At 48.4% G+C, this 27975-nt stretch overlaps 1 protein-coding gene across 1 annotated transcript in view; it reads right to left on the reverse strand.

Annotated features, from left to right (window-relative positions):
* Positions 1 to 27975, reverse strand: part of LOC146813810 (exportin-5-like) — a 1013804-nt gene that overhangs the window by 617429 nt on the left and 368400 nt on the right. The window contains exon 15 of the mRNA XM_085610267.1: positions 13181 to 13207. Coding sequence (XP_085466393.1) covers positions 13181 to 13207 — 27 coding nt within the window. The remainder of the gene's footprint in view (positions 1 to 13180; positions 13208 to 27975) is intronic.

Here is a 27975-nt window from a genome sequence, read left to right on the forward strand (position 1 = left end):
TCTAGGTCATTGCCCAACAAACATTCTACTGGGAGGTCTGCACTAACCACAACCCTTTTGAGGCCAGTTACCCCTCCCCATGAGAAGTTAACAACTGCCACACTATGTGAAGTAGTGGCATTGCTGGCATTGGTCACCAGGTAATTCTCAACTGGTATGTACTGTCCAGGATCCACAAAGCCTGGTGTCACCATAGTGACACTGGCACATGTGTCCCTGTAGGCTTGAGCCACTTTTTCATTAATTAAAGGAGTCTGTCTGTACTTGCCCAGGTTACTGGGGCTCACAGTCAGGGACAAATCCATGTCCCCATCATAGATCAAGATTGCCTGTGTCAGGGTTCTGTCTAAGTCAGAATCTCCTTCAGTTCCCATAGTGATTCCCACTACACCCTTTGTCTGGGGACCAACACTGCTAACAGTAGTACTGGGAGCAGGTGCCTTAGGGGCAACAGTGTTGGGGGCTCCACCCTTCTTACAATCACTAGTCCAGTGAGTTGTATTCTTGCAAAATTTGCACCAGGGTTTCTTTGGACCTTCTTTCTTCTTCCCTTTAGGCTGGGACCCACCGTCGTTAGTACTAGTTTGGGGCCCTGTTGAAGACTTCTGGTCTTTAGATTTCTGATCTCCACCCTTCTGGTCTGTTTTCTTCTGATCACCCCCTTGGCCCTGGGTCTGGTTCTTTTGCTTAACCCTGGTTCTGACCCATTTGTCTGCCTTCTTTCCCAATTCTTGGGGAGAGGTCAGATCTGAGTCAACCAAGTGTTGATGCAGTTGCTGGTTCTGACAGTTATTTAAAATCTGTTCTCTCATCATCAAATTGTACAATCCTGTATAATCAGATACCTTACTTCCCAGCAACCAACCCTCCAAAGCCTTAGTGGCACATTTAATGTATTCAGACCAGTCCTGAGTCTGTGTCTTCTGGGTGTCTCTGAACATTAACCTGTACTGTTCAGTGGTTAATCCTAACCCATCAACTAGGACACTCTTCAGGACTCTGTAATTTCTGACATCCTCCTCTCTAACAGTGAAGAGTCTATCTCTGCCTCTTCCTTCAAAGGAGAGCCATAAGATTGCTGCCCACTGGTCTTCAGGAACCTGCTGCACTTTGCAGGCTCTCTCAAGAGCAGTCATCCATTTGTGGATGTCATCCCCACTTTTGTAGGGGGGCACAACCTTGGACAGGTTCCTATTGTCAAAGACCCTATCTTTGTCCTTAGGGACAATGCTGCCACCAGTGGGTATAGACCCACTCTCTTTAGGTTGCCTAGCCTTGTTCAGTTTTTCTTCCATCAGGGCTACCTCTAGCTCCTGCTTCCTGATCCTCAGCTGGGCTTCCTGCATTCTGGCCTCATGCTCCCTCCTCTGAGGGGTGGTCATCCTTCTCCTGGAGTGACCCGGAGAGCCTCTAGAGGCATGAGAAGCATTAGATTCACCTGAGTGATTCCTTTGCCTCCCAAGCCCTGTGTTAAGTCCACTGGGGAGATCCAATGGGATGATCCCATTGTCAGTCCCCAATAGCCTTAGGTTAGCTGGGCCACGTATAACACTTGGCACTGCTAGTTCTCCCTTCATCCTCACTACCTTCTGTATCAGTACCCTTCTCACTTTCATCCTCTGTAGTATGATTCTCATCTAAGGGGTGACTATTGGAAAGGGGTACCTCAGTAGCATCTTCAGAAGGGGGGCCTCCTGTTCCAGTCCCTAAGGGGCCTAACTGGGAGGCTTTCTTGAGAGCTTTCTGATTCTCATCAGCCTGTAAAAGCTCTCTGAGTTCAGCAGAAGTAGGGTTCTTGGGCTGTTTAAGACCCCTGATATTTGCCAACTGCCTGAGCTCATTTTGATTTAGGGTAGCAAAGAGAGTTGGTGCCCTCTGGGGGTCACTCTCGACAGAGATGGGTACCTTGGACCCCTCTGCCCCCTCCATTGCTCTTAAGTGTGGGTGGATGTGTTGCAATCTACCTACACTTGGGTTTACCTACTAAACCTATCTAGTAGTTGTAGTCAGGGTGTGCTACTCTCTTTGCTCTACAACAACTAAGTTCAGTAGAACTTAAGTATATCCATCTTGTTTTATATGTACCTACAGGTACATATGTGATCTTTCAATTGGTAACCAAGAGATTACAATGGTAAAACACAGCAAGCTCAAATCCAACCGCTGCTCACCAATGTGAGAAGTTGGCCTGGTATATGATGTTCACTAGTTAAAGTGACCACCTTGTACCATGCCAAGCAACCCTTATGGTGTGGTTGTAAGTCAACCTTTTCGGTCTAGCTGCCCTAGTGGTAGCGTAGGCTAAGCAGTCTTTGAGGCTAAACTCATTAAAGCGTGTTAAGCAGGCTGTTTTACCAAATGTAACCCCCTTTTATACCAATGAAAGGACACCACACAGATATATATTCAAAATATATATGTATTTATTTCTCAAAGTAACCCCTAGACTCTTTATGAGCACAGGAGCACAAATCGTTAAACAAGACAATGTTATAATACACAGAAGTTGCACTTTATATGGATGGGCCCTGGTGGCCACTCAAACCATATACTAAAATAGTGGTATAAGTACCACGAATAGGAAAGGGAAAAGGCCTAGGGCCTCTAGAATCGCTGGGCCTACAAGGAGCTAACTTTAGTTAGTGACCAGGAGGTCCACGGGTTGCGTGTGCAGTGAGGAAAGTCACACGCGTGCTCCCATAGGTTTTCAATGGGTGCGTAAAAGTTAAAAAGTTACTGCAGAAAGGGTCTTCTGGGTGGACTACGATCTCAAGATTCGAAACACAGACACTAGAGATGATTCTCTACACTTGGGCACCGGAGTGCCAGCTTTACCTCACCCACAGGAAGCGGGTGCATAGGTCTTGAAGTGCGTCGGGTTTCTTCTATCGATTCAATGGAGCCTGATGACAAAGATGCTGCAGGCGGTCGGTCCAGAAGAGCTGCGTTGGATCCAAGAGTGGATCGGAGTTGTAGAAGACCTGAAAGCAGAGGGGACAGTGTTCACAGTCACTAGCCAGTGACCGGCGTGGCACCAGGTAGGTACCAGGCGATGTCGGGTGCAAACAGGTGGTGAAGTGTAGCTTGTCTTGGCAGCCACGTGGTCCCTGAAGGTAGACGACGTCCAGGAGTCGAGTCACGAGCTGTCCCACGCAGGCTCTCGGTGTCGGCGACTCGAAAGAAGCAAACAAGCCTTGGCAAAGGCAGGAGTCGTGGAAGTTCAAGAAACCTGATTGTTCTGACCAGCAAGGTCAGAGGGGCTGCTCTTTTGGAGAGCAGCTAGGGCCAGTCTGGAGCAACCAGACCAGCGTCGTTGATTTTCAAATAGGTCGCCAAAATGGCCACTAGCCAACGGGCCAGGGACCGGGCAGGCGCGTCGAGATGCAAAGTGCAGAGGGGCCCCACGCAGATCGTGGAGATGCTGGAGGGCTCACCTTTGGTGCAGATGCTGCTCGGTGGTTGGGCTTCTCAGGACCCAAAGCACAACTTGGAGGGAGCCTCTGTTGCTGCGCTTGCAGCTTGTCGTCGGTCTTTCAAGATGGCTGGCTCCACGTGTCTCGGTGCCTCCACGGGTTCCTTCTTTGCAGGGACTGTGGATCGGGCGGTGAGAGGTCTGGAGGTCCAGGTCTTGTCGGGCTCTGGGCTCGGGCTCCGGCAGGAGGCGGCGGCAAAGCAGACGTTCAATAGCTGGTTGGTGCTTGCGTTAGCAAGATGGTCACTCCCTGACCATAGGGGAGATTTCCTTCAGTCCTCTGTGCAGCAGAGCGTCGAAGTTCCCGTCTTCTTCTTGTGGTTAAGGTGATTCCAGGATGTCTGAAGTCTTAGGACACAGCTCCTACCTTTAAGCGGATTCTAGGGGCCGGACTACCTGCTAGGTCCCTCCCTAAGGGTGGGACCAGGAAAGGGGGTGGTTACACCCCCAATCCTTTGTCCAGCTCGCCCCAGGTCCGGGGCTGGTGTGCCCCAGGACCGGATTGAACTGGCATATGCACCGAGGCTCCTTGTGAGCCTCAGGCATGTCTGGTTTCTTTCAAGCCCTACCTGACCAATACACAAAATCCTGTCTGGGGTGGTGCTCGCACCTCCCCTGGCAGGAAACCCTTTGTCCACGTCTCCCAAGCTGGAAGGACTCCCAGCAGCAGGAGGGCAGACTTGTGTCTGTGGTGGCAGCATCCATTTTGTGGAGCTGAGGCTATGTCTGATTTTACCCGGGTTTCAGGTACTGTACATGTCGTGTCCCTCTAGAAGAGTGGAATGCTAACCCCGTCGCCAGAATTGGCGAGGGGTTAGTATTCCAATTCGTATGACACCTTACTCGACATGTTTTGATAAAGCCAAACCAAAGATAGCATTTAACCGCGAGGTTCATAATGCACTTAAGAGTATATGGTATGACGATACCTGGAAACAGTAGAAGGAAGTGGTTCCGACCACTGCAGACAGGCTCAGCTCATGCCAGAGCACCATCTCACATGGAACCAAGCACTCTGCCTTCAGGATTGTTAAGGCCTGCCATAGGAGTGACTTATAGGTTAACATGTGTACCATTTAAGGTTAGGTGTAGGTATACTACACCTAAGTAAGAGGTGGTTACACCAACTTACCCCAGCCGAGTGATCAGCCAGTTGTGTCAAATTTGTTAGGCCAAGCCTGGGGTGGCATAATACATGCCTCAGCCCCTGGCAGGCCTTAGATACACCAATGCCCTGGGTACCTAGTGTACACTGGTACAGGGGCTCACAGGGTGATCCAGTTCCAATTGGTTATGCACCTAGGGTGCATAGTGTCAATTTAGTTAGAGAGAACAGCAGGCTGGGGGTCTGATTAGCAGACCCACAGCCTCAATATGTCAAAAACCAGTGAAGCAAAAAGAAAAAATTTGGGGTGACCATAGGATAGCAGACCCTACTCTCCTACACTATGCAAGTGGCTGCCAGTTCTTAGCGAAACGGTAGTGTTAACGTGCCTTAGCGCAGTTGGGTATTTCAACAATAGGAGAGCTATTTAACAATGGCAGGGGAAAGGGCTTGGAGGGTGTAGTGGCAGGTCAACAGGCATTTGTCATGTTCAATTTTTACAGTCAGGCATGCACTTCGGGACATATTTGGGGAACAAATGTTAGATCCTCCAGGAGTGGGTCCCTTTTCCTTGTTACTAAAAGCAGAGTCTCACAGTCATCTTGTTTCCAAGATGTCTTGTATGACAAGACTATCACAAGAAATTTTACATTAAGGCCAGACTGGAGTGGCAATCCGACCTAGAAGTTACATTAGATGATGCTATATGGAGCTATTGCTGTGATGCCGCGAGGAAGGTATCGCTGAATGGTCATCACAGACTTATTCACTTTAAGTTCCTGAACAGGGTATATTATACCCCGGCTCGTCTACATCGATATGGCCTCAGAGACACTTCTAGATGTGAGAGATGTAATGCGGACTATGCAGACTTCATACATTTGGCCTGGTTTTGCCCAGATATTGCTAAATACTGGGCACTTATTTTCAACATTTGAGTGATATCATAGGGGAACACTTGACACTATGTTAGCTCTTCTGGGCGACTCTAAATAAGTCCGAAAGGATATCCGTAGATATAAGCCTCATGATTGCTAAGCGTGGGGTTGCAGTGCATTGGGCCCGCAGCCCACTTCCTACTGTCACACAATGGTCTAGAGATATGCTGTTCTGCAACACACAAGCGGAGATATATAGTGAACTGCTCCCGCCACAGCGTAGGCCCAAACATTTCTGGGACTTATACCAGAATTATTTAGCTGGTAAAAGCTAGCTCTCATCTGAAACTGGATGCCCCTTGGATAGGAGATGGTGCATGAGGGGTTCTGTATTCGCGCAGAGTGTGGAGTATACAAGGCTTCTAAATGGTTCCGGATATGATGAGTGGGATAAACCCAGCCTGGAATGCTTAGTTTCTATATTAGCTTAATTGGATGTTGGTCCACCTTGATCAAGAGTTTGCATTGTAAGGGTTGAATAAATTCCTGTTCATTATCTCACTGGCAATATATTGTAAAGATATGTATTATGTATGCCGATATCTGATGCACCACTGAGGTGACAAGTATGTACGCTACGGTTTCTTTTATTTCTTTTATTGCATTTTTGTGCTGTATTGCTATATGGTATTTTGTTTTTGTCTGCATAGGCTCTTTTTTGCAAAATTAATAAAGAATGAATATGCTACTTACCAGTATGCATCTGTTCTTGGCATGTAGGGCTGCTGACATTCATATCTGTGCATAGATCGCCGCCTAGTGTTGGGTCCGGATGTTTGCACGTTGTTGTCCTGGAAGAGTCGAAGTATCCTTGGATAGGTGACTCCTCCCCTGGACTACAGTGCGCATGGGCATCCTCTCCATCCTCAGATTGTTTTTCGCCATTGTGGCAGTGATGGAGTAGATACAGAAAGTGATGACCATGCTTACAGTAATTCTGAGAGCTGCAGCTGCTACAGGCGCCGGGGAGGAGGGAGGGCGATATGAATGTCAGCAGCCCTACATGCCAAGAACAGATGCATACTGGTAAGTAGCATATTCAGTTCGAGGCATGTGGGCTGCTGAATTCATATCTGTGCATAGAATATATAGCAGTGCCCTCTTATTAGCGGCGGCTACCCGTGCCAGCTGCAGCGGTCTGAAAAAGAGTTTTGAGAACAGCCTGTCCTACAGCTGCCTGCTGTTTTGATTGCACATCTACACAATAGTGTTTGGTAAATGTATGTGTAGTGGACCAGGTGGCTGCTCTACATATGTCATGCAAAGGAATGTTTCCTAGGAAAGCCATGGAGGCCCCTAACTTACGTGTTGAGTGGGCTCGTGGGGGAATCGTTAAAGTGCGTTTAGCCTTTTGATAGCAAATTTGAATACATTTAACGATCCATCTGGCTATACCTGCTTTGGAGATAGCGTTACCTTTGTGGTGTGGGGCAAAGGCAACGAAAAGTTGATTTGTTTTCCTAAAGGGTTTGGTCCTGTCGATATAATACATGAGGGCCCTTTTTACATCTAGTGTATGGAGTGCCCTTTCTGCGACAGTTTGTGGGTTTTGAAAGAAAACAGGCAGTTCAATAGTTTGATTCATGTGGAACTGCGATACCACCTTGGGCATGAATTTGGGGTTGGTACGTAGTACGACCCTGTTGGCGTGAACCTGTATGAATGGCTCTTGGACGGTTAGTGCCTGGAGTTCACTAACTCTTCGTAAAGAAGTTATCGCTACTAGGAAAGCTACTTTCCAGGTAAGGAATTGAATCTCACATGAGTGTAGAGGTTCAAAGGGTGGACCCATCAGGCGTGTGAGGACCAAGTTGAGGTTCCACATTGGGGCTGGTGGGTGGGTAGGTGGAATGACTCGTTTGAGTCCTTCCAAGAATGCTTTGATGGCAGGCACTCTGAATAGAGAGAGGTGCTGCCTGGTTTGTAGATAGGCTGATATTGCGGTCAAATGGACACGTATAGAGGTGTACGCCAGATTGCATCGGTATAGGTGTAATAGGTAACAAATAATGTTTTGGATGGATGAGTCTAGCGGGTTAATGTCATTATTATTGCAATAAATGACAAACCTCTTCCATTTGGCTGCATAGCAAGCTCTGGTAGTGGGTCTCCTGGCCTCCTTAATGATGTCCATACAGTCAGGTGGCAGGTTTAGGTAGCCAAACTCTAGGACTTCAGGAGCCAGATTGCCAGGTTCAGCTGTTGGGGATCTGGGTGCTGAATCTCTCCATGGTTCTGCGTCAAATGCGCGGGTTTGATCCGCAGCCTTTGATGCGGCACCACGGAAAGTTCGAGAAAGGTGGTGTACCATGGCTGGCGTGCCCACGTTGGAGCAACCAGGACGAGTGTCAGTGAGTGTTGTCTGAGTTTGCGTGCCACCAGCGGTATCAGTGGTGCTGGGGGAAAAGCGTACGCAAATCTGCCGGACCAGTTCATCCATATCGCATTGCCCTGCGACTGCGGATGTGGGAACCTGGCGGCAAAGCTTTGGCATTTTGCGTTTTCGCTTGTCGCGAATAGGTCTATCTCTGGATGACCCCACTGCTGGAAGTACGGTTGGAGTACTGATGGGTGTAACTCCCACTCGTGCATCTGGTGGCTGTGTCTGCTGAGCAGATCCGCCATCTGGTTGTCCTTGCCGGGGAGGTGTTCTGCCATGAGGAACATGTTCCTCTGAATGGCCCACTTCCACATGCTCTGAGCCAGATGAGACAACTGTGGAGAGTGTGTTCCTCCCTGCTTCTGTATGTAGTACATGGCAGTCATGTTGTCCGTCCGGATCAACACGACTTTGTTGCACAAGTGTACTTTGAATGCTTTCATAGCGAGGAAGATTGCCATCAGCTCTAGAAGGTTGATGTGCATCTTCTTTTGTTGTTGTGTCCATAGTCCCTGCACTGTGTAATGGAGTACATGAGCTCCCCATCCCTGGAGAGACGCGTCCGCCGTCAGTATTATCTGTGGGACAGGCTCTTGGAACGGTCGGCCCTTGCAAAGGTTTTGTGGATTCCACCAATGCAGAGAGTTGTATGCCCGACCGCTCACCAACACTAGGTCTTTCAACTGTCCTTGAGCCTGATTCCACTGACGTGCTAAGCACTCCTGAAGCGGGCGCATATGTAGTCTCGCGTGTGGGACTATGAAGATGCAGGAGGCCATCATGCCTATCAACTGCATGAACACTGGCGCGGGAAGGGAGTGTTGTGGTTTGAACTTGGAAATCAGCATTTGCATGCTGTTGATTCTCACTAAATTTGGCTGAGCTGTGGCCGCCAGAGTGTCTATAGTCGCACCGAGGTACTGTTGTACGTGTGCGGGCTGGAGATGGGATTTTGGGTAATTTAGTGAGAACCCCAGACTGTGAAGGAGGTGGATGGTGCGGGACATGTGGCTGGCACATTGCTGGGCTGACTTCGCTTGAACGAGCCAGTCGTCCAGGTAAGGGTAGACGTGTATGTGCTGCCTCCGTAGATGTGCCGCCACAGTAGCTAGGCACTTCGTGAACACCCTGGGTGCTGTTGTCACGCCGAAGGGAAGGACTTTGAATTGGTAGTGCTGCCCTTGAACAGTGAACCTGAGGTATTTCTTGTGTGAGGGGTGAATGGGTATGTGGAAATATGCATCCTTGAGGTCCAGTGTGGCCAGAAAGTCTCCCTGCTTGAGCAGCGGGAGGACTTGCTGTAGAGTGAGCATGTGAAAATGCTCGGAAAGAATGTAGTGGTTCAGGGGTCTCAGGTCTAATATAGGTCTGAGTGACCCGTCCTTTTTCGGTATTAAAAAGTACAGGGAGTACACCCCCGTACCTTGCTCGTGGACGGGTACGACCTCGATTGCGCCTTTTAGAAGCATGCTTTGCACCTCCTGCTGTAAGAGCGTTAAGTGCTCTGAGGACATAGGACGGTTTTTTGGAGGTATTGTGGGTGGAGTGGAGGTTAGTTCTAGACAGTAACCGTATTTGACAATATCTTTGACCCACCTGTCCGTGGTGATGGAGTTCCACGTGGACAGGAACCTTTGTAGCCTTCCCCCGACAGGTGTTATGTGGTCGGGAGGAAGGGAGAGGGCGTCACTGCTTGTTCTTGGGAGAGGACCTGGTGTTGCCGTAGCCGCGTCCTCTGCCCTTTGTGCTGGAGCCACGATATCCACCCCGGGTGTTTTTATCGTAGGTGTTTTGTGTGTTGCCCTTGTTGTATGTTTGCTGTGACCCCTGTCCTCTACCTGCTCCTCTATTTCCGGGGCGACGAAAGGAGCCGCTCCGAAAGGACTGCGTCTGTAGGGCCCCCATGGACTTTGCAGTGTCCGTGTCCTTTTTTATTTTCTCTAGGGTGGTGTCAACCTCCGGCCCGAATAAGTAGTCGGGGTTGACAGGTTGGTTGAGGATGTTATTTTGTACCTCTGGTTTGAATCCGGAGATTCGCAACCAGGCGTGTCGTCGCAACATGACGCTAGTGTTTATGGCTCTGGCAGCTGTATCCGCGGCATCCAGTGCACACTTAATGGATGCATTTGTGAGCAGTTGTCCCTCCCTGATGAGGATCTCTGCACCTTCTTTGTATTGGTCAGGGAGATGTTGGAGTAGTTGCTCTAATGTGTCGTAGTGCGCTCGATCATAGCGAGCGAGGAGCGCTTGAGTATTGGCAATGCGCCATATGTTAGCTGCCTGGGCGGCAACCCGTTTGCCAGAGGTCTCTAGCACCTTGGACTCTTTGTCCGGGGGAGGAGCATCACCTGTTTGCGAGTGTGCCCTCTTGCGAGCATTCGCAACGACAATGGAATCCAGAGGTAATTGGACTCTAATGTAAGTAGGGTCCCCAGGCGCCGATCTGTATTTCTTGTCGATCCTGGGGTTTATCACTCTTGCCCTGGTGGGTTCCTTGAAGATGTCCTTTGCTGGTTTGAGGACCCCCTTTAACATAGGCAGAGTCTTTATATTCCTTTCTGAGGATGCGAAAGTATCCATGAGAAAGTCGTCCTCGATGGTGTCAGAGTGAAGTTGCACCCCATGATTGGCCGCAGCACGTTCAATTAGAGCGTTGAACGCGGCAGTGTCCTCTGTGGGAGATGTTTTTGCTCCATAGAGTTGCGGGTCCTGTGCATCCATAGGTGCACCTGGGTCTACAGGGTCATCCCAAGCTTGATCAGGGTCCTGTTGGCCATCAGGGTCCATCCTTCCGGGGTAGGGGACTTGGTCACCCATGTAGTCCTCCAACGCATCCGTGTCGGAGTGTGTGTGGGAGAGAAGGATTGTGGATCCTGGTAGGGTGAATGGAAAGGTTCGTAAAGAACTGGTTCCGAAGCCACTGGCAGCTTTCTCTTCAGTGGGATCCGGAAGGAGTCCAAAGCTGGCTCAGAAGTTATTCTCCTTTTGTGGTTAATCATCCTGCCGGTGTCGGCGTCGATGATATGCGATGGAGACGTCTCCGCAGAGCGTTCGGCAGGCGTGATCGTGGTGTGGGTGACCCGTGTCCTGATTTGGAACAGTTTCGGGGCCGTGGATGGCGGCAGGCCAAAAGTAATGTTGGCCGGTGCCGAAGAGGCTGTTGGAGCTTTTATTGGCTCGGAGCCCGACGTGTCCTGGAGGACAGTTTTGGTTTTGGTGCGTTGCGCAGCAACGGGTGGCACCTGGAGCGCCCTTGATTCCTTTGCGCCGACCGGTTCTGTGGAGGTGGGCGTGGACTTTTTCGGCGACGGTGAGTTGTGGAGTCGAGGGGCGGGAATGGCCGTCGACGCCTTCGATGAGTGTGGCTTTGGTGGTGCCGTCGAAGCGGTGTGAGACGCGGCAGGTAGTTTGACCTCTGGGGTCGGAGCCGATTGCGTCGGTGCCGGGAGCCGAGTAGGTTTGGTGGCACCGAAGGTCTTTTTCCGTATGTCGACTCCGACGTCGGCCGCTTCAAGCTCGGCACCGAAGTCTCGTTTGTTGCGCTCGGTGCCGACGGGTTTTGCTGGCGTCGAAGGTGTGGAGGGCCTCGATCCGACCAGCGCCACTTTCGGTTTCGGTTTCAGTTGAACCAATACAGCTTTTGGTTTCGGTTTCGAAGAAGGGAAACCAGCCGGTTTGGGCATTAATGGCTGCCGCTGAATGTCCGAGGCCGGGCCCGAAGAACTGCGGGATAGGTCTTGGGTAAGGCCCGAAGGCGATCCCTCGACCGGAGCCATAGACTGTTGCACTGGGATTTCCTCAGTCTGAACGGGTAGGCCTTGCTCGTCATCGGAGCTACTCTCTTCGGCCCCTAAGGCCTCATTGTAGTCTCCTACCTCGGTGTCGTCTTCATCTCTGCGAAAGAGTGTTTCGTCGACGTCTTCCGATCCGGAGTCATGTTCGGAAGCGGGGCTGGAGGGTAGGTTCTCCACTTCTTCGACATCTTAGGTCTCGGCGCTGAAGAGGTCGGCCGGGGCCGGTGCCGCTTGCTGCGCCTCGAGTCTCGCCGCTCGTCGATTCCGGAGAGTCTTCTTGGATCGAAATCGGGCACAGGCCATACATGTAGATTCGTCGTGATCCGGTGAAAGGCATTTGTTGCACACCGGATGGACGTCGATGTGTGGATATTTCGCATTGCATACAGGGCACCGCTTGAATGATGTCCTCGATTCCATCGTCGATGTCGGGTCGACGGTCGGGTAAGATGCGAAAAAGTTGGTTCTGGAAGTTAGTAAACTAACAAAGATACTATCGATACCGATCGGTGAACAGTACCGACGCGAACTAGAGGCCTTTTGGCCTGGAAAGAGTTTTTCCTAACTTGAGTCAAGATAAGCACATCCGAACCCAAAGGCGGAAAAAAACAATCTGAGGATGGAGAGGATGCCCATGCGCACTGTAGTCCAGGGGAGGAGTCACCTATCCAAGGATACTTCGAAGACTCTTCCAGGACAACAACGTGCAAACATCCGGACCCAACACTAGGCGGCGATCTATGCACAGATATGAATTCAGCAGCCCACATGCCTCGAACATTTAGTTTTAAAAAAAGATATCCAGAAAAAAAAGCACACTGTTTCGTCGAGAATGACTAGGTGGGCCATGATGGCCAGAGGTACCGCTCGGGATCCGGGTAGAAGTGCGGAAAGCAGATCAGCGTGTCAGTGAAGGTCTTACATGGACTCTGACGTTATCCCCGGCGCCCTCTACCGACACGCAGAGGTACTGCTGTAGAAACATTTCCAGAACCAGTCTGGGGATTATTCTAAGGTAAGGAATCTGCGGCTAGACGTCTCTAACAGATCATCTATACACAAGCAACTAATGCGGAAGCATCCCATCTCACACTTATTTGATTCAAATTCATATATAGGACGGAGAGACAAAACACCATAAGAACACAAATCTGGCTTTCACAACATTACAATAATGATATGCTCTTCGATCCAAAGCACTACCACACAGTATCATTGTTACTATTAGAAAAAGCTCTTTGGCACCTCAGAGGTATGAAAAAGTATAGAAATGCAATTACAATACCAACTATAGGTCACATCTGGTTGTTAATTTACAACTTTAATCGGAAACACACATACTACTGTTGATAGTTGCAGGGAAAAATGCCTCCTCTTTAATTTAAAAAACACATCAAGTCTCCTAAACAAAATTATAACGAAAACATTACTTTAAACACAGTGGAAGAAAACCATACTGAACAAGCACTGCAGAATCCAGGATTTACCTACCTTGTTCTGCTCAACGATTGCGAACAACTGAGAAAGGAAGAAAATCACACATTAATACAATGCATAAGGGGATGGAAAAACAAACACATGGAAATCCATACAGAAATGGCAGAACGCAAAATAATTCTTGAAAATCACAATTATATATAACAATGTTTTGCTTTCAGCAGGTCACCATGGTGCGACGGTGCTTTTATTTTCTTATTTCAAATTATGTTTCTTGTGTACAATGTGTTGTTTTTAATGAGAGCCACTGAGGCTACCATGTCTCGGGCCTTTCCCATTTAGTTTAGCTGTTGATCCATTGCAAAGTTAGTTATCCAAGTAACAGAATTCTTAAAACAACCTTATTGTTTTATTTTAGAGGTAATCCAACACTTGAATCACACTTTCATTTAGGTGGGGGGGGGTCCTTCTCAGGTATTAGCACCTATTCCCTCTCAACTTCCCCTGAGTGAAGCGGGGTAGACTGGAGTAGGGTGGGGTAGATAGAACTGGGGTGGAGGGGGGATAGATTGGAGTACAGGAGTTGGAGTGGGGGAGATGAATAGATTAGCATGCTAGATTGGAGTGGGATAGACTGAATAGGTGAAGACTGAGGTAGGTTAGAGTGGGGGAGTGCGGTAGATTGAGGTAGATTGTAGTGGACTGGAGATTAGGGAAGAATGGCATGGGGTGAACTGGGGGTAGACTGGAGTGGGGTAGACTGGGTGGATTATAGAAGAGTAGAAGGGAATGGAGTGGGGGTGGATTGGGGTAGTTTGGAGTGGGGGTAGATTGGGGTCGAGTGGAGTAATAATAGCAAATCTCAATCCAGCAGAAAATTCTGATGGCAGCCTCCCTCTTGCCCAGTTAAGCTAACATTAAGAACTCAACGATGGACATGAGCTGAGGTCAGTCGGTCTTGATGGTCAGTCACTGGTGAATTGTCTGACCTGCCTATGTTTTGAGGCAATGTGCCTTTTATAAAGAACATCGCACATGGTCGATTATAAGGTCATATTGTTAAAAGGCTATAGATCTTAATATACACAGGTTTAACTTATTTGAACATACCCATCCTGTAACTGATTTTAACAGATGTTTTTTGCTTAGCTGACCTAATCGCTCCTCTAATTGCCCAACTGGTTTAATCTTGTGTTTAACTTTTACCATATGATACAGTATAAGGACAATTTGATAACAATCGAGTTTTACTAAGCACATGCACACTTTAAACACTTCCGTCAGCAGATACTGTTATTCTTATGTTAACAATGTTATATTTCTGCTCATGGTAACATTGTTATGGTTTTAATTAACTGGAAAATTAACATTGGAATTGAATTGAGTTTAGTGTGGTAGATTGGGGGGGGGGGGGGGGGAGTGCGGGTTGAGGTGTGGTAGAGTAGGGTGGAGCAGGGTAGACTGAGTTTAGTAGATTGGGTTAATTGGAATGGGATCGAATGAATCAGGGTAGATTTGGGTGGAGTGGAGTACACTGAAAGGGAGTGGGGTAGATCAGATTAGACTGGAGTGATATATACTGGTTTAGATTGGAGTGGGGAAGATTAGGGTAGAGTGGTATGGGGTAGGTTGGAGTGGGATAGATAGGGTAGATTATGGTAGGGCAGATTGGAGAGTGGTGGGGTGGAGTGGAGTTCTATATAGAAGTGTGGGGTAGACTAGGTTAGGGTGGGGCACATTGGATGGGGTAGATTGGAGTAGGGTAGTTTGGTGTGAAGTGTGGTAGGGTAGATCGGAATGGGGTGGAGTTGGTTAGATTGGGGTGGAGTTAGGTAGATTTGGGTGGTAGATTGCAGTGAAGTGGAGTGAAGTAGATTGGGCACAGTAGAATGGAGTGTGACAGATTGGGGTACATTGGAGCAGAGTAGATTGGGTGGATTGAAGTGGGTCAGATTGGGGTAGAGTGGGATGGGGTGGAGTTGGCTAGATTGGAGTGGAGTCAAGATTGGAGTGAGATCGATTGGGGAAGAGTAGTGTGGGGTACAGTGGAGTGGGGTAGATTGGAGTAGAGTGGAGAGCGCTGAATTGGAGTGGGTTTGATTGGAGTGGGGTGCATTGGAGTGGAGTAGGTAGGGTTATATTGGAGGGGGTAGATCGTGGTAGAATAGAATTGGGTGAAGTGAAGTAGAATGGAATGGAGCGGGGCGGCGACTGGAGTGGGGTGGGATAGACTGGAGTAGGTTTGATTGGGTGCAGTGGGGTAGATTGTGGTGGAGTGGAGTAGAGAAGGGGTCGATTGGAGTGGAGAGGAGTTGGATATATTTCAGTGGAGTGGAGTAGGGTAGATTGAAGAAGAGTGGAGTACAGTAGATAGAGTGGAGTGGGTAGATAGGAGAGGAGATAAGTAGCTTGGAGTGGAGTTGGGCAAATTAGGGAGGACTGGGGAATTGGGTAGATTGAAGTGGGAAATAATTGGTGGATTATGGTAGGGTAGAATGGAGAGACTGGGAAGAATATGGTAGGGTAGAATGGAGTGAAGTGCGCCTCTAAGGGTGGAACAATAAGTGCTGCAGCCCTTAGAGGCCTTCCCTGGTCACAGTGCCCTTAGTACCTATGGTACCTTTTACAAGGAACTTACATTTGGCCAAAGAGTACAGTTTAGGGAAAGAACATAGGCCCTGAGTACCTGGTTGGCAGGAACCCAAGGCGCCCTCAATCAAAGTACATCAACAGTTTGGCAAAATGTGGGGGCAACCATGCAAAAAGGGGCGCTTTCCTAAACCACCATCTTATTTTTGGTGGCTGTCTGGATGGAACTCTAGGTGGGACAGGGTTATGCCAACACTTCACCTCATAACTGCCCATATAGGAAGTGTAGTGACCCAAGGGTAAGTAGCCCATTGGCTACTATCCTTCACTCCCCTAAAGCCCTTAAATGTAGTATTAAGGTGGCCCCTGACACCAGGAACTCTGTCTTTCTTCAGGCAGACAAATCAAAGAAGAGTCTAAGACGAGAGGACTGTGGACCAGCATCTACCTTGGCGCAAAACCCTGCCTGACTGATGCTCTCACAACAATCACTGACACTGATTTGTCCAGAAGCGAAACAGCCTCCCCGAACCCTGGGAAGTCTGTCCAGCACTTGTTCGACCCGCAGCATCTGCATTTGAGTGGAAGAGCCACTTCCCTGCACCAGCAGGCAAAGACTGCAGCTGCCAGGTACACCGTTCTATCGGCCCCGGACTCACCGAGGGAGCAGCACCCCAGCAAGAGGTCTTTGTGCTCTAGGAGGTCAAATCTGTCTCTCTGCCAGGTCTGGAGACACCAGGACCCCCAGGAGCTGCCCTGCACCAATACCAGAAATACCGGAGCCAGCTGCAAGAGCCAAGGCTTGTTTATGTTCAGGCGCCGCCGCCAACACTTACCTGCACGTCAAGGGACTTCACTTCGACAGAGACCAGCTTCACACCGAGAGTGGCCCTGCTGCGTTTCTTTTCCCTCTTCTGCAGGTACCCCTCCAAGAACCGCGAGAGCCTCTAACTCCCTAACACACCAGACAAAACACCTCGGCACCCAAGCTTCCCAACCTGGGCTCACATAAACCGATAGTGTCTCTGTGGTCCTGAGACCCTCAAGAGCCGAGCTTCCCCCTGTGGGTTCTGCCGGACTGGTCCCCCAGCCCCTCCTTGCAGCCTTTTTCTTAGAGGTACCTTTCACCATTGACTTTAACCGGTAGTATTCGAGGCTAGCGCCACGTAATGCACCTCTGCACCCGGACACTCCAGGGTAGGTAAACTTTAACTCTTGGTGCTTTTTTGGACCTTGGTCCCTACTTACCTTAAATCCGGAACAACAGTCCTGCAAGTCATCTGTAAGTTTGCTTATGAAATGTAGGTTTCTCCCATAGGATAACATTACCACGTTAGAGGCTCATGCTTTAAATCTGACAGCTGTCATTTTCTACTGTTATTACTGTAAAATCTGATAACCTCTAAAGTACCTACCGGATTCGGACAGTCTTGGTGTCAAAATATATATAAACAGTTATTTTTTTTAATTGGTCTCAAGTTTCTTCTTGAGTGTGTGTCTCATTCATTGACTCTGTGTGTACAACAAATTATTAACACTACCCTGTGATAAGCCTAAACAGCTCGCCCATACTACCACAAAAGAGTATTTGGGATTATTAATTTAAGCTGTGGAAGCCAATAAAGGAAATCTGGACTTTCTAAATAGTGTACCTCATTTTGGTATGTTACATAAAAGGCCAGCTTCCTACATCCACTATGAAGTCGACTGGATGCCTCTGGGAAGACAGAATTGGAAGATGAAAGTAGGCATCCTGGATATCGAGGGATACCAGCGAACCCTACATATTCAGGGCCGGGAAAATCAGACTGAGATGGAAAATGCTACTTACCACAGTATGCATCTGTTCTTGGCATGTAGAGCTGTAGAGTCACATGCTGTGCATAGCTCGCTATCTAGTGTTCGGTCAGGATGTTTGCACTTTGTTTTTCTTTGAAGAAGTCTTTCCAGTCACAAGGTAGGTGACTCCTCCTTTCGGTGATAGTGCACATGGGCCTCAACTCCATCTTTAAATTGTTTTGACGCAGAGGGTGATGATGGAGTTAGTATGAGTAGTAAATAGAGAAGTCCATGTATATTGTATCTAAGTAAAATAGTACTGCAACAGGTATAGGTACCCGGGGAGGCGGGTAGGTGCATGCGAGTCTACAGCTCTACATGCCAAGAACAGATGCATACTGTGGTAAGTAGCATTTTCCATTTGAGGCATGCGAGCTGTAGATCACATGCTGTGCATAGACTATATAGCAGTTATCTCCCAAAGCGGTGGCTAACATATAGCTGTTGCAGTGGTTTGAAATAGTGTACGTAAAACTGCTTGGCCCGCCCTAGCTTGCTGTGTAGCTAAGACATCTACACAATAGTGTTTTGTAAATGTGTGTGGCGTAGACCATGTTGCAGCTTTGCAAATATCATCTATGGGTATATTTACTAAAAATTCCATAGAGGCCCCTAGTTTGCGAGTGAAGTGCGCTCTAGGGGGGATTGTTAATGTGCGTTTTGCTTTAATATAGCATGTTTGAATGCACTTGATTATCCACAGTGCAATTCCTGATTTTGATATAGGATTGCCTTTATGTGGTGGAGCAAAAGCAACAAATAGTTGCTTGGTCTTACGGAAAGGTTTTGTCCTTTGTAGTAAAGTAATGCCCTTTTCACATCTAAGGTGTGTAGAGCACATTCTGACACAGAATCTGGTTAAATGAAGAACACAGGCAACACAACAGATTGGTTGATATGAAAGGCAGAAATGACTTTAGGTAGGAACTTTCGGTTGGTCCGATGAACCACTTTATTTTGATGCATTTGTAAAAAAAGGTTCTTCTATAGTTCGTGCCTGAAGCTCACCCACTCTCCTCAGCAATGTGATAGCTATGAGGAATGCTACCTTCCAAAGTGAGAAATGCAATGGCTCAAAAGGTGGACCCCTTAATCTGGTAAGGACAATGTTCAGATTCCACACGGGTGCAGGTGGAAGTCTTGGGAGAATGATTCTTTTAAGTCCTTCCATAAATGTTTTAATAGCAGGCACTCTAAAAAGAGACAAATGTTTTCTATTTTGTAGCTATGCAGGTATTGCAGCAAGATGTAAGCGTATGGATGGGATATGCTAAACAGCTACGCTGTAGATATCATAGATAGCAAATGATGTTTATTATTGAAGCATGAAGCGGGTTGATTTGATCATTATTACAGTCTATCAAAAATCTCCCCCACTTCGCTGCATAGCATGCTCTTGTGGTAGGGCGCCTTGCCTCTTTGATGATATTCATGCAGTCTGGCGGAAGATTGAGGTAGCAAATTTCTAAGATTTCAGGTGCCAGATCGCAAGGTTGAGATGACTGGGATCTAGATGTCTTATGTCTCTATGGCTTCGAGTGAGGAGATTGGGTTTAAGATGTAGTTTTTGGTGAGGGACTACTGAGAGCTCCAACTTGGTTGAGAACCAGGGTTGAGGGGCCCATGTGGGAGCAACAAGGATTAGTGTCTGGGACTGCTGTCTGAGCTTCCGAACCACTCATGGAATGAGTGGGAGAGGCGGAAAAGTGTAGGCAAATATCTTTGACCAATTCATCCATAGTACATTGCCTTTGAACAATGGGTGTGGATACCTGGAAGCGAAGTTTGGGCATTTTGAGTGTAGGTGTGTGGCGAACAGATCTATCTCTGGGAATCCCCACATTTGAAAGAATGGGAAAAGAACCTGGGGTGAAGTTCCCATTCATGGATCTGTGGTCGTTGACAACTGAGCAGATCTGCAATGTGGTTGTTTACTCCTGGAAGGTGTTCTGCTAGTAGATACATTTTGTGACTTATAGCCCATATCCAGATGGTCTGAGCTAGTTGTGACAGCTGGAGAGAGGGGGTCCCCCACTTGTTTTTGTATGTAGTACATTGCTGTCATGCTGTCTGTACGAATTAGGACAGCTTTGCCTACTAGATGAAGTTGAAACGCTTCGAGAGATAGAAAAATCACTAGCAGCTCGAGATGGTTTATGTGGAGCCGCCACCGATGACATCCGAGCCCTGATGGACAAGGGAGAAACAGCGGCCCTCATCCTCCTAGACCTCTCCGCGGCATTCGACACGGTCTGCCACCGCACCCTAATACAGCGCCTCAGCAACATCGGAATCCAGGACAAGGCGCTGGAATGGATCATCTCCTTCCTCGACGGAAGAACACAGCGAGTCCGCCTACCACCGTACAAGTCAGAGGCCTCCGAAGTCATCTGCGGCGTCCCCCAAGGATCATCCCTGAGCCCAACCCTCTTCAACGTCTACATGAGCCCCCTCGCGGCCATCGTACGCAAACACCACCTCAGCATCATCTCCTACGCCGACGACACCCAGCTGATCCTCTCCCTGACCAACGACCCCGCCGCCGCCAGAGCCAACCTGCACGAAGGGATGAGAGAGGTAGCCGAGTGGATGACGACCAGCCGCCTGAAACTGAACTCGGACAAGACGGAGGTCCTCATCCTGGGCTCCTCACCCTCCGCCTGGGACGACTCCTGGTGGCCTCCCGCCCTGGGCACCGCACCCAAACCGACAGACCATGCACGCAACCTGGGCTTCATCCTGGACTCCTCCCTCTCCATGACCAGGCAAGTCAACAGCGTCTCCTCGGCGTGCTTCAACATCCTACGCATGCTACGAAAGATCTTCTGGTGGATCCCCACAGAGACCAGGAAGACCGTCACCCAGGCCCTCGTCACCAGCCGACTGGACTACGGCAACGCCCTCTACGCCGGGACCACCGCCAAGCTCCAGAAGAGACTCCAGCGGATCCAAAACACCTCAGCCAGACTCATCCTCGACATCCCACGATCCAGCCACATCTCCGGACATCTGAGAGACCTTCACTGGCTCCCCATCAACAAGAGAATCACCTTCCGCCTCCTCACCCACGCACACAAAGCCCTACACGACCAAGGCCCGAGCTACCTCAACAGCCGAGTCAACTTCTACGCTCCCAAACGCCACCTCCGATCAGCCAACCACGCCCTCGCCGCCGTCCCCCGCATCCGAAGAGCGACTACAGGAGGAAGATCCTTCTCCTACCTGGCCGCCAAGACCTGGAACTCCCTCCCGTCCGTCCTGCGCCTGACCCAAGACCACCTCTCCTTCAGGAAGAAGCTGAAGACCTGGCTGTTCGAGCAGTAGCGGCACCCCCCCCCCCCAAGCGCCTTGAGACCCTACGGGTATGTAGCGCGCTTTACAAGTGTCACTGATTGATTGATTGATTGATTTGTTTCAGAGTCCACTTGCCCTGAATGGTATGTTTTTGGAAATGAGCTCCCCAGCCAGTGAGCGGAGTATCTGTTTTGAGTACTATCTGTGGAACCGGGTCGATGAAGGCCCGCTCTTTTAAAAGATTTCATGTATTCTACCACTTCAGAGAGCAATGGGTGCAGCCATCCACCAACACTAGATCTGATAACCGACTCTGAGCCTGGTTCCATTGACGTGCTAAGCCTCCCTGAAGGGGACTCATTTGAAGTCTTGCGTAAGGTACGATTAGGATGCAAGACGCCATCATTCCTAGTAACTGTATGAACACTCGAGCTGGTAATGAGTGTTGGGGCCGAAACAGAGATAAGAGTCTGCATGTTGCAGATTCTGGCTGGGTTGGGAAACACTAGAGCTTTTTGAGTGTTTATTGTGGCTCCTGGATACACTTGTATGTTGGATGGTTGTAGATGAGACTTGGTCAGGTTTACGGTGAGTCCAAGTTTGGGGAGTAGTTGCACTGTTTGAGTGTGGAGTAGGCAGGTTTGTTGTCTAGGTATGGGAAAATGTGATGCAACTAATACCAAGCACTTTGGGAAAACCCTGGGTGCGGTAGTTACTCTGAATGGGAGGACCTTGAATTGATAATCCTGGCCCTCTACCAACAACCTGAGGTATTTGTAGTGAGCAGGGTATATGGGAATATGGAAATAGGCGTCCTTTTATTCCAGAGTGGATAGAAAGTCGCCTTGTTCAAGTAGTGGGAGCACTTGCTGGAGTGTGACCATGTGAAAGTTGTCCAAATGAATGTATCGATTTAATTCTCTGAGGTCTAGTATAGGCCTGAGAGAACCGTCTTTTGGGGGAATTAGGAAGTACAGGATGTATACCCCAGTCCCTTGGTATTGTAAGGGGACTGGCTCTATAGCATGTTTTTCTAACGGAGAGAGAACCTCCTGCCTGAGGAGGGTGATCTGTTCTTATGACAATGTATGTGATCTTGGAGGAATATTTGGGGGAATGTCTGTAAGCTCTGGGCAGTAACCATATTGGATAATTTGTAGTACCCATTTGTCTGTGGTGATTGAATTCCAGAACGGTAGGAATTGAGAGAGACGTCCCCTGACAGGGGTGGAATAATCGGGTGTAACGGAAGGAAGTCACTGTTTGTTTGCAGGGGAAGTGCATGTGGAGTGGCCTCTGCCTCTTCCCTTACCATTGTTTCCTCTAAAACCTCCTCTTAAATAGCCTCTTGATGAGGGCGATTGGTTGTTACCCTTGTAAGAGGAGGAGGGAGTTTCTGTGGATACAATTTGAGCCACCACTGTAAAAGGAGCGAAAAAGGAACCCCTAGTTGTAGATGACTGCAAAGCCCACATGGACTCTGCAACCGCCGTGTCTTTTTTCATTTTCTCCAGCGAGGTATCAACTGTTGGGCCAAAGAGATGTTCCTTATCAAACGGTTGATTGAGAATAGAAGTTTGCACCTCGGGCTTGAATCCCGAGATTCTCAACCAAGCATGCCTGCGTAGTAGTACACTAGTGTTTACTGCACGAGCTGCTGTGTCTGCTGCGACTAGGGCACATCTGATTGAAGTATTGGTAATGAGTTTGCCTTCCTGGATAGGATCATTAGCCCTAGGCCTTATGCTTGTCAGGGAGAAATTGCATGAGTTTTTCTAGCTCATCCTAATGAGCCCTATCGTATCGGGCTGACAAACTTGAGTATTAGCAATGCGCCAATGATTGGCTGCTTAGGAAGCTATTCTTTTGCCCAAGGCATCAATTAGCTTGGACTCCTTGTCAGGAGGAGGGGCCTCAGCTGTGGTTTGTGAGTTAGCTCTCTTGTGAGCGTTGGAATCCACAAGAGAGCCTAAGGTTAACTGACCTTTGATGTAAGTGGGGACAATAGGTGCAGGTTTATTCTTTTTCTCCACTCTAGGTGTAATTATTCTTGCCCTCACAGGATTTTTTAATATTTCACCTCCGTGCTTTAACATCCCTTTAAGCACTCGCAGTGTATGAGTGGCTTTCTGAGTGGAACTTAGGATTTCAAATAGGAAGTCCTCTTCTAATGGCTCTTTATGCAGCTCCACCCCATGATATTGAGCAGCCATATTAGGTAGCTCAACATATCCAATGTTATCATCAGGTGGCGAGGGTCTAGATGGATATAAATCAGTCATTATCTGTGTTTGGGTGAGTGTGATAATCCTCCTGGGGTCAATGTCCTGTGGCCTATCCTGATCATCCTGTGGTTCAGGTGATGGTGGTGGTGATGAATTTGTGGGTGGGAGGAGTATGTTGGGATCAGTGGGGGAAGGAGGTGGAATGTAAGGTGAAGGGTTAGCACCAACAATTTTCCTTTTGAGAGGGATGCGGTAATCCTCTGGCTGATCTACTTTAAATTTTTTTGGAAGAGTGGCATGGATATGTCCCATATCTGGGTTTATCACCAGCCTTTTCTGTTTCGGATCTGACGGCGGGTCATCGGACCGAAGCTCTTTAGATGGAGTGTCATTGTCCTTACTTGCCGGTTTCGGTGTCAAAGTTTCCGGTTCCGAACATTTAGCTGCCGATGGTGGATTCTTCGGTACCGATGGGATTGTCACCGAGAGATGTTTCCGTTTGGGTGCCGAAGGTTGGCGCAACAGGGTTAGAACATCAGCTTCCAATATGGGGGTGTAGGAAGCTTGCTCTTTATATGTTATATCAAAAAGAGAACTAATGCGCAAAGAGTCCAGGAATTTCTTTATAAGTGGACAGGGATTGCTCTAGTAATCCCAATGTGTTCTTCTAGGGGGGTAGTGTGGTCTAGCAGATTTAGGCTTATCAGAGAGGAGTGTTCGATATATTCAAATACACACAATAGTCAATAAATGATGCTCGCGACTCAAGAAGGACATCCACACCAATTTATAAAAATAACAAAAGGACTAGCGAGAAAAGGAGCCTCAACTAGAAGCTGACTGGGGAGCTAGGACAAATCAAAGGGATTTTAAGGCAACAGACCCAGTAGAAGAAGAGGGAAACTGCAGTTGGTGACATCCTTTAGATCCCCCTCTTCCTCAAAAGAAATGGTAGAAAGTTTGTGGAGTCTGAACCGTTGCAGAAGATGGCCAGTGCTGAGAAGGTTATCCTTTGTAAAAAGCAATGAAAGTAACAATAGTAATGGTGGAACTGAATGGCTGGGGAGGCAAGTTCCCAAGTATTCCACCATAGCAAGACTATATTTGAACTGCTCACAGGAGGAAATCCACACTCTTGCATTCAAAGCTCAAGTATATTATGGCAGAAAATATGCCTGCAGAAAAGCCTGTGTAAACCTTCCAGGCACACCCGCAGCGGTTGACGGCAACAGCCAGAGAAACGACCATCATATCAGCTAGCTGTAGCTCACAGAATCGACTTGGATACATCCAAAACGTCAATCACTAGAACATCTTCTTCATGCACTCTGATAGGCTAATCTAAGTCAGTTTCACCATTACCCATAGAACGAGCATGTATCACCTGAGTAGGCACTTAGCGTTCACAGTGCTTAGGGTCAAACTGCCAGAAGCAAAGACTAAGGTGCAAGGAACAAGCTACTTTGACTCACTGTCCGAATAAGCAGTGGGGAAAGCATGTGTACTACATTTTGCACAAGATGCTTAACCACACCAAGCTCTCCTGAGACATGTCTATTATTACTTTGAATCACACGGCACAGGCCTACAACCCACACCAATCTGTCTGTGAACATCCAGACCTGGAAATTATTCCTCTGAGGCAGTCCACACTGGTTCCAGTAATGTCTCATTGAGCGCCATAAGAGGCTATGGATCTGAGGGAGACCGCTTTAGGAATTCTCTCACAATGTTAGACTTAGACTATGTATTAGGTAACTGCAATTTAAACAACTGCATTGCATTATGCACAACTTATATATCAATCGAAATAACATATAGGACAATCAAGTAGAGCTCCAGATCTATAGGATAAGGAAGGAGGAAGTAGTCAGTTTTAAAACCATCTATCTTCATGTACCTAAATTCCAAGTTACAAATGATTAATGCATCTACATGCATGATGAGAAGTCCTTCCATTCGTGCAAATCATTTGGTATTGGAGAGAGGCTCATTATGAAGATGTTCCACGAACAATGCTATCCATAGCCACGTAAATACATTTGGTAGGACCGGAGGGCGTCGTCGGGGAAAACATCAAAGATTGTTCAGAGGACAATCTGGCCAGTGGCCGGAGCCTTTGGGGCACAGAGAAAAGTGGTATCAGGATCTGAGAAATCGGAAATCCAACTTTCAAAACCTCCTGCATGCCTTAAAAAGTAGCCAAGAGATATGCTGAAGATGTCCTACATGGCCCTTCGAAAGGCCTCAACCTATTACAGGTTAGGAAATGGAGTCAGAAACTCAGTTTTATGTTTCCTAAGAACCACGATTGGCTCCAAAGACGACAAGAAACACACGGCATCACCAAGACTCCAAACAGCACTGGGAGCAGAACCGTTCCATTGAGGAAGAAGAGGAATTCTCCTTTCTTGTGTTTTTTTGTGCTAAGAATGTTTGCAGGACTGTTTCCTTTCATGAGACTTAACTTAGGCAGGGGACAGGTAACAAATAGGCCCCAGCAAGGATCAGCATTGCCTCTCACTCCCAAGACCACTGCCTTCAGGTCATAGCTGGCCTCTGGATAACATGAGCAGATGTTCGATGTTGTTGGAACCTGACAAGACATTTCGTTTTTAAACATAATTGAGAGGATTTAATCCCTAGGACTCTAGAAGTGACATATGATTTAATCGCAGAAGGAGAAGTTGTGAGGACATTTGGTAAACGACAAAGAGCAGTTCTGGACTTGCGCAGGGAATGTGAAGAAAACAGGTACAGACACAAACACAAGGAAGCACCATGTAAGATTGATGTCTCGTACTGAAAGGGCATAGTCACGTGGTGTCACCTGGGGAAAGCTTTCAAGATCCAGTCTGGAACCCACGAGATATTGATAAAGTCAACGTTTAGCTAGGGAAAAGCTGTGAACTGGTGTAAAGAACAAGTACTTACCTATGGTAACAATGTATCTGGTAGAGACATATGTTAGTTGAAGATTTCTTACCTTACAATTTCCCCCAGGCGTCAGTCTGGATCCGGAGATTTTTTTATTCAGCAGTACCCCTGCACGTCGGTAGGTGGCGTCGGTCAACTCCACATCCGTCATCGGCTTAGTGGTCGCCAGGATGACGTTGCGGTGCCTACTTAGATGCCGCCCCTTTGCACTGATGTCCGTTCTGACATGACCTTCCACGCCGGAAACGCAGAGCCATGAAAGACACTGACCACTGGTGTGCCACAACTAGCGTCCTGTATGGGGGTACCTATCCCTAGAAATCAGTTCACAGAGCGGGGAGGATGGTTAGGGTGGTAAGGAATCTACAACTAACATGTCTCTACCAGATACATCGTTACAGAAGGTAAGTAACTTGTTCATCTGATAGAGACTGCTAGTTGCAGATTCCTTACCTTAGAATAGATACCCTAGCAATACCATCCCTGGAGGAGGGTCTGCAAACCAAGTTCACACGAGAAAGTCCTGGAGAACCGAACGGGCAAAATAGCCGTCCCTCCGGACTTGGCTGTTCAGGCAGTAATGTCTGGTTAACGTGTCGCAGAGATGCCCAGGTTGCTGCCTGGCGGATATTAAGGAGTGGGATTCCACGTGCCAAAGCAGTGGTTGCTGCCATAGCCCTAGTGGAATGAGCACTCAACCCCGCTGGAAGTCCCTTCTTTGCTAAAGCATAGCAGATCTTTATGAAAAGGAACCTATCGAGAGATGGTACGTTTTTGAACAGCCCGGCCTTTCTTGGCACCCACATATCCAATACAGAGTTGATCATCCAACCGGCAGTCTTTAGTGCAATCAGGATAGAATGACAGCGCACGTTTAGGGTCCAGACGGTGGAGTCTCTCCTCCTCGGAACGGTGCAGAGGTGGGAAAAAGTGGACAAAGTGATAAGACTGTCCTACATGAAATGGTGTAACCACTTTAGGAAGAAACAAAGGCTTCATTCTAAGCACCACTTTGTCCAGATGCACAGAGAAGAAAGGGGACTTGGAAGATAGAGCCTGAAGCTCACTCACCCTGCGAGCAGAGGAGATGGCAATAAGGAAGGCAATTTTGAGAGCGAGGAGCCACAAGAATAACATGGGTCCGGTCACGCTTCATCTTCTTGAGTACTCAGGGCAGAAGTGGTACAGGTAGAGACGCGTACAGGAGACCGCAGTTCCACTCGCGATGAAAAGCATTGCAGAGCGAGTGCCACCTTGAAACTCCAACGGGCAATACTGCTGACACTGCGCATTCTGTTCAGAGGCGAACAGATCTAACAAAGGCTCTCCCCACTGCTGAAATAGACCCTGCAGCACCTCCAAATGTAGACGCCATTCATGACTTACCAAGCACAGCCGGCTGAGTTTGACCGACCTGGCATTCAGAGAACCCGCCAGGTCATACCCTGATGTTCCAGCCATGTCCAGAAGCGAAGAGCCTCCTGACCCCACCCTGCCCTGTTTGTTGCAGTACCACATGGCGGTGGTGTGGTCTGTGAACACCTGCACCACTTTCCCTTTGAGAGAGGGAAGGAATGCCTTCAGTGCCAGTCGGATCCCCAAGAGTTCCAGTAGGTTGATATGGAAGCCTCTGATCTCCCCCTCTCCCAGATGGCTCCCCATCCCAGGAGTGACGCATCTGTCACCACTTTTAGATATGGTTGGGTAAGGGAGAGGGATCTGCCTCTGACCAAAGCTTGGTTCATTAGCCACCACTGCAGTTCCCTCTGAGATCCGAACGTAGTAGGAAAGATTCCCCTGATGCTGCGCCCACTGGAACTTCAGGTCCCATTGCAAAGCCTGCATATGCCACCTGGCATGATCCACCAGCAGGATGCAGGAGGCCATGAGGCCCAGCAGCCTCAGTGTCATTCTCACCGAAATCCAGGATAGAGGCTGAAACATCGATATCATAGCCTGAATATC

This window comes from Triturus cristatus, chromosome 6 (genome assembly GCF_964204655.1).
Source record: "Triturus cristatus chromosome 6, aTriCri1.1, whole genome shotgun sequence".
In the NCBI taxonomy this organism is placed as follows: Eukaryota; Metazoa; Chordata; class Amphibia; order Caudata; family Salamandridae; genus Triturus; species Triturus cristatus.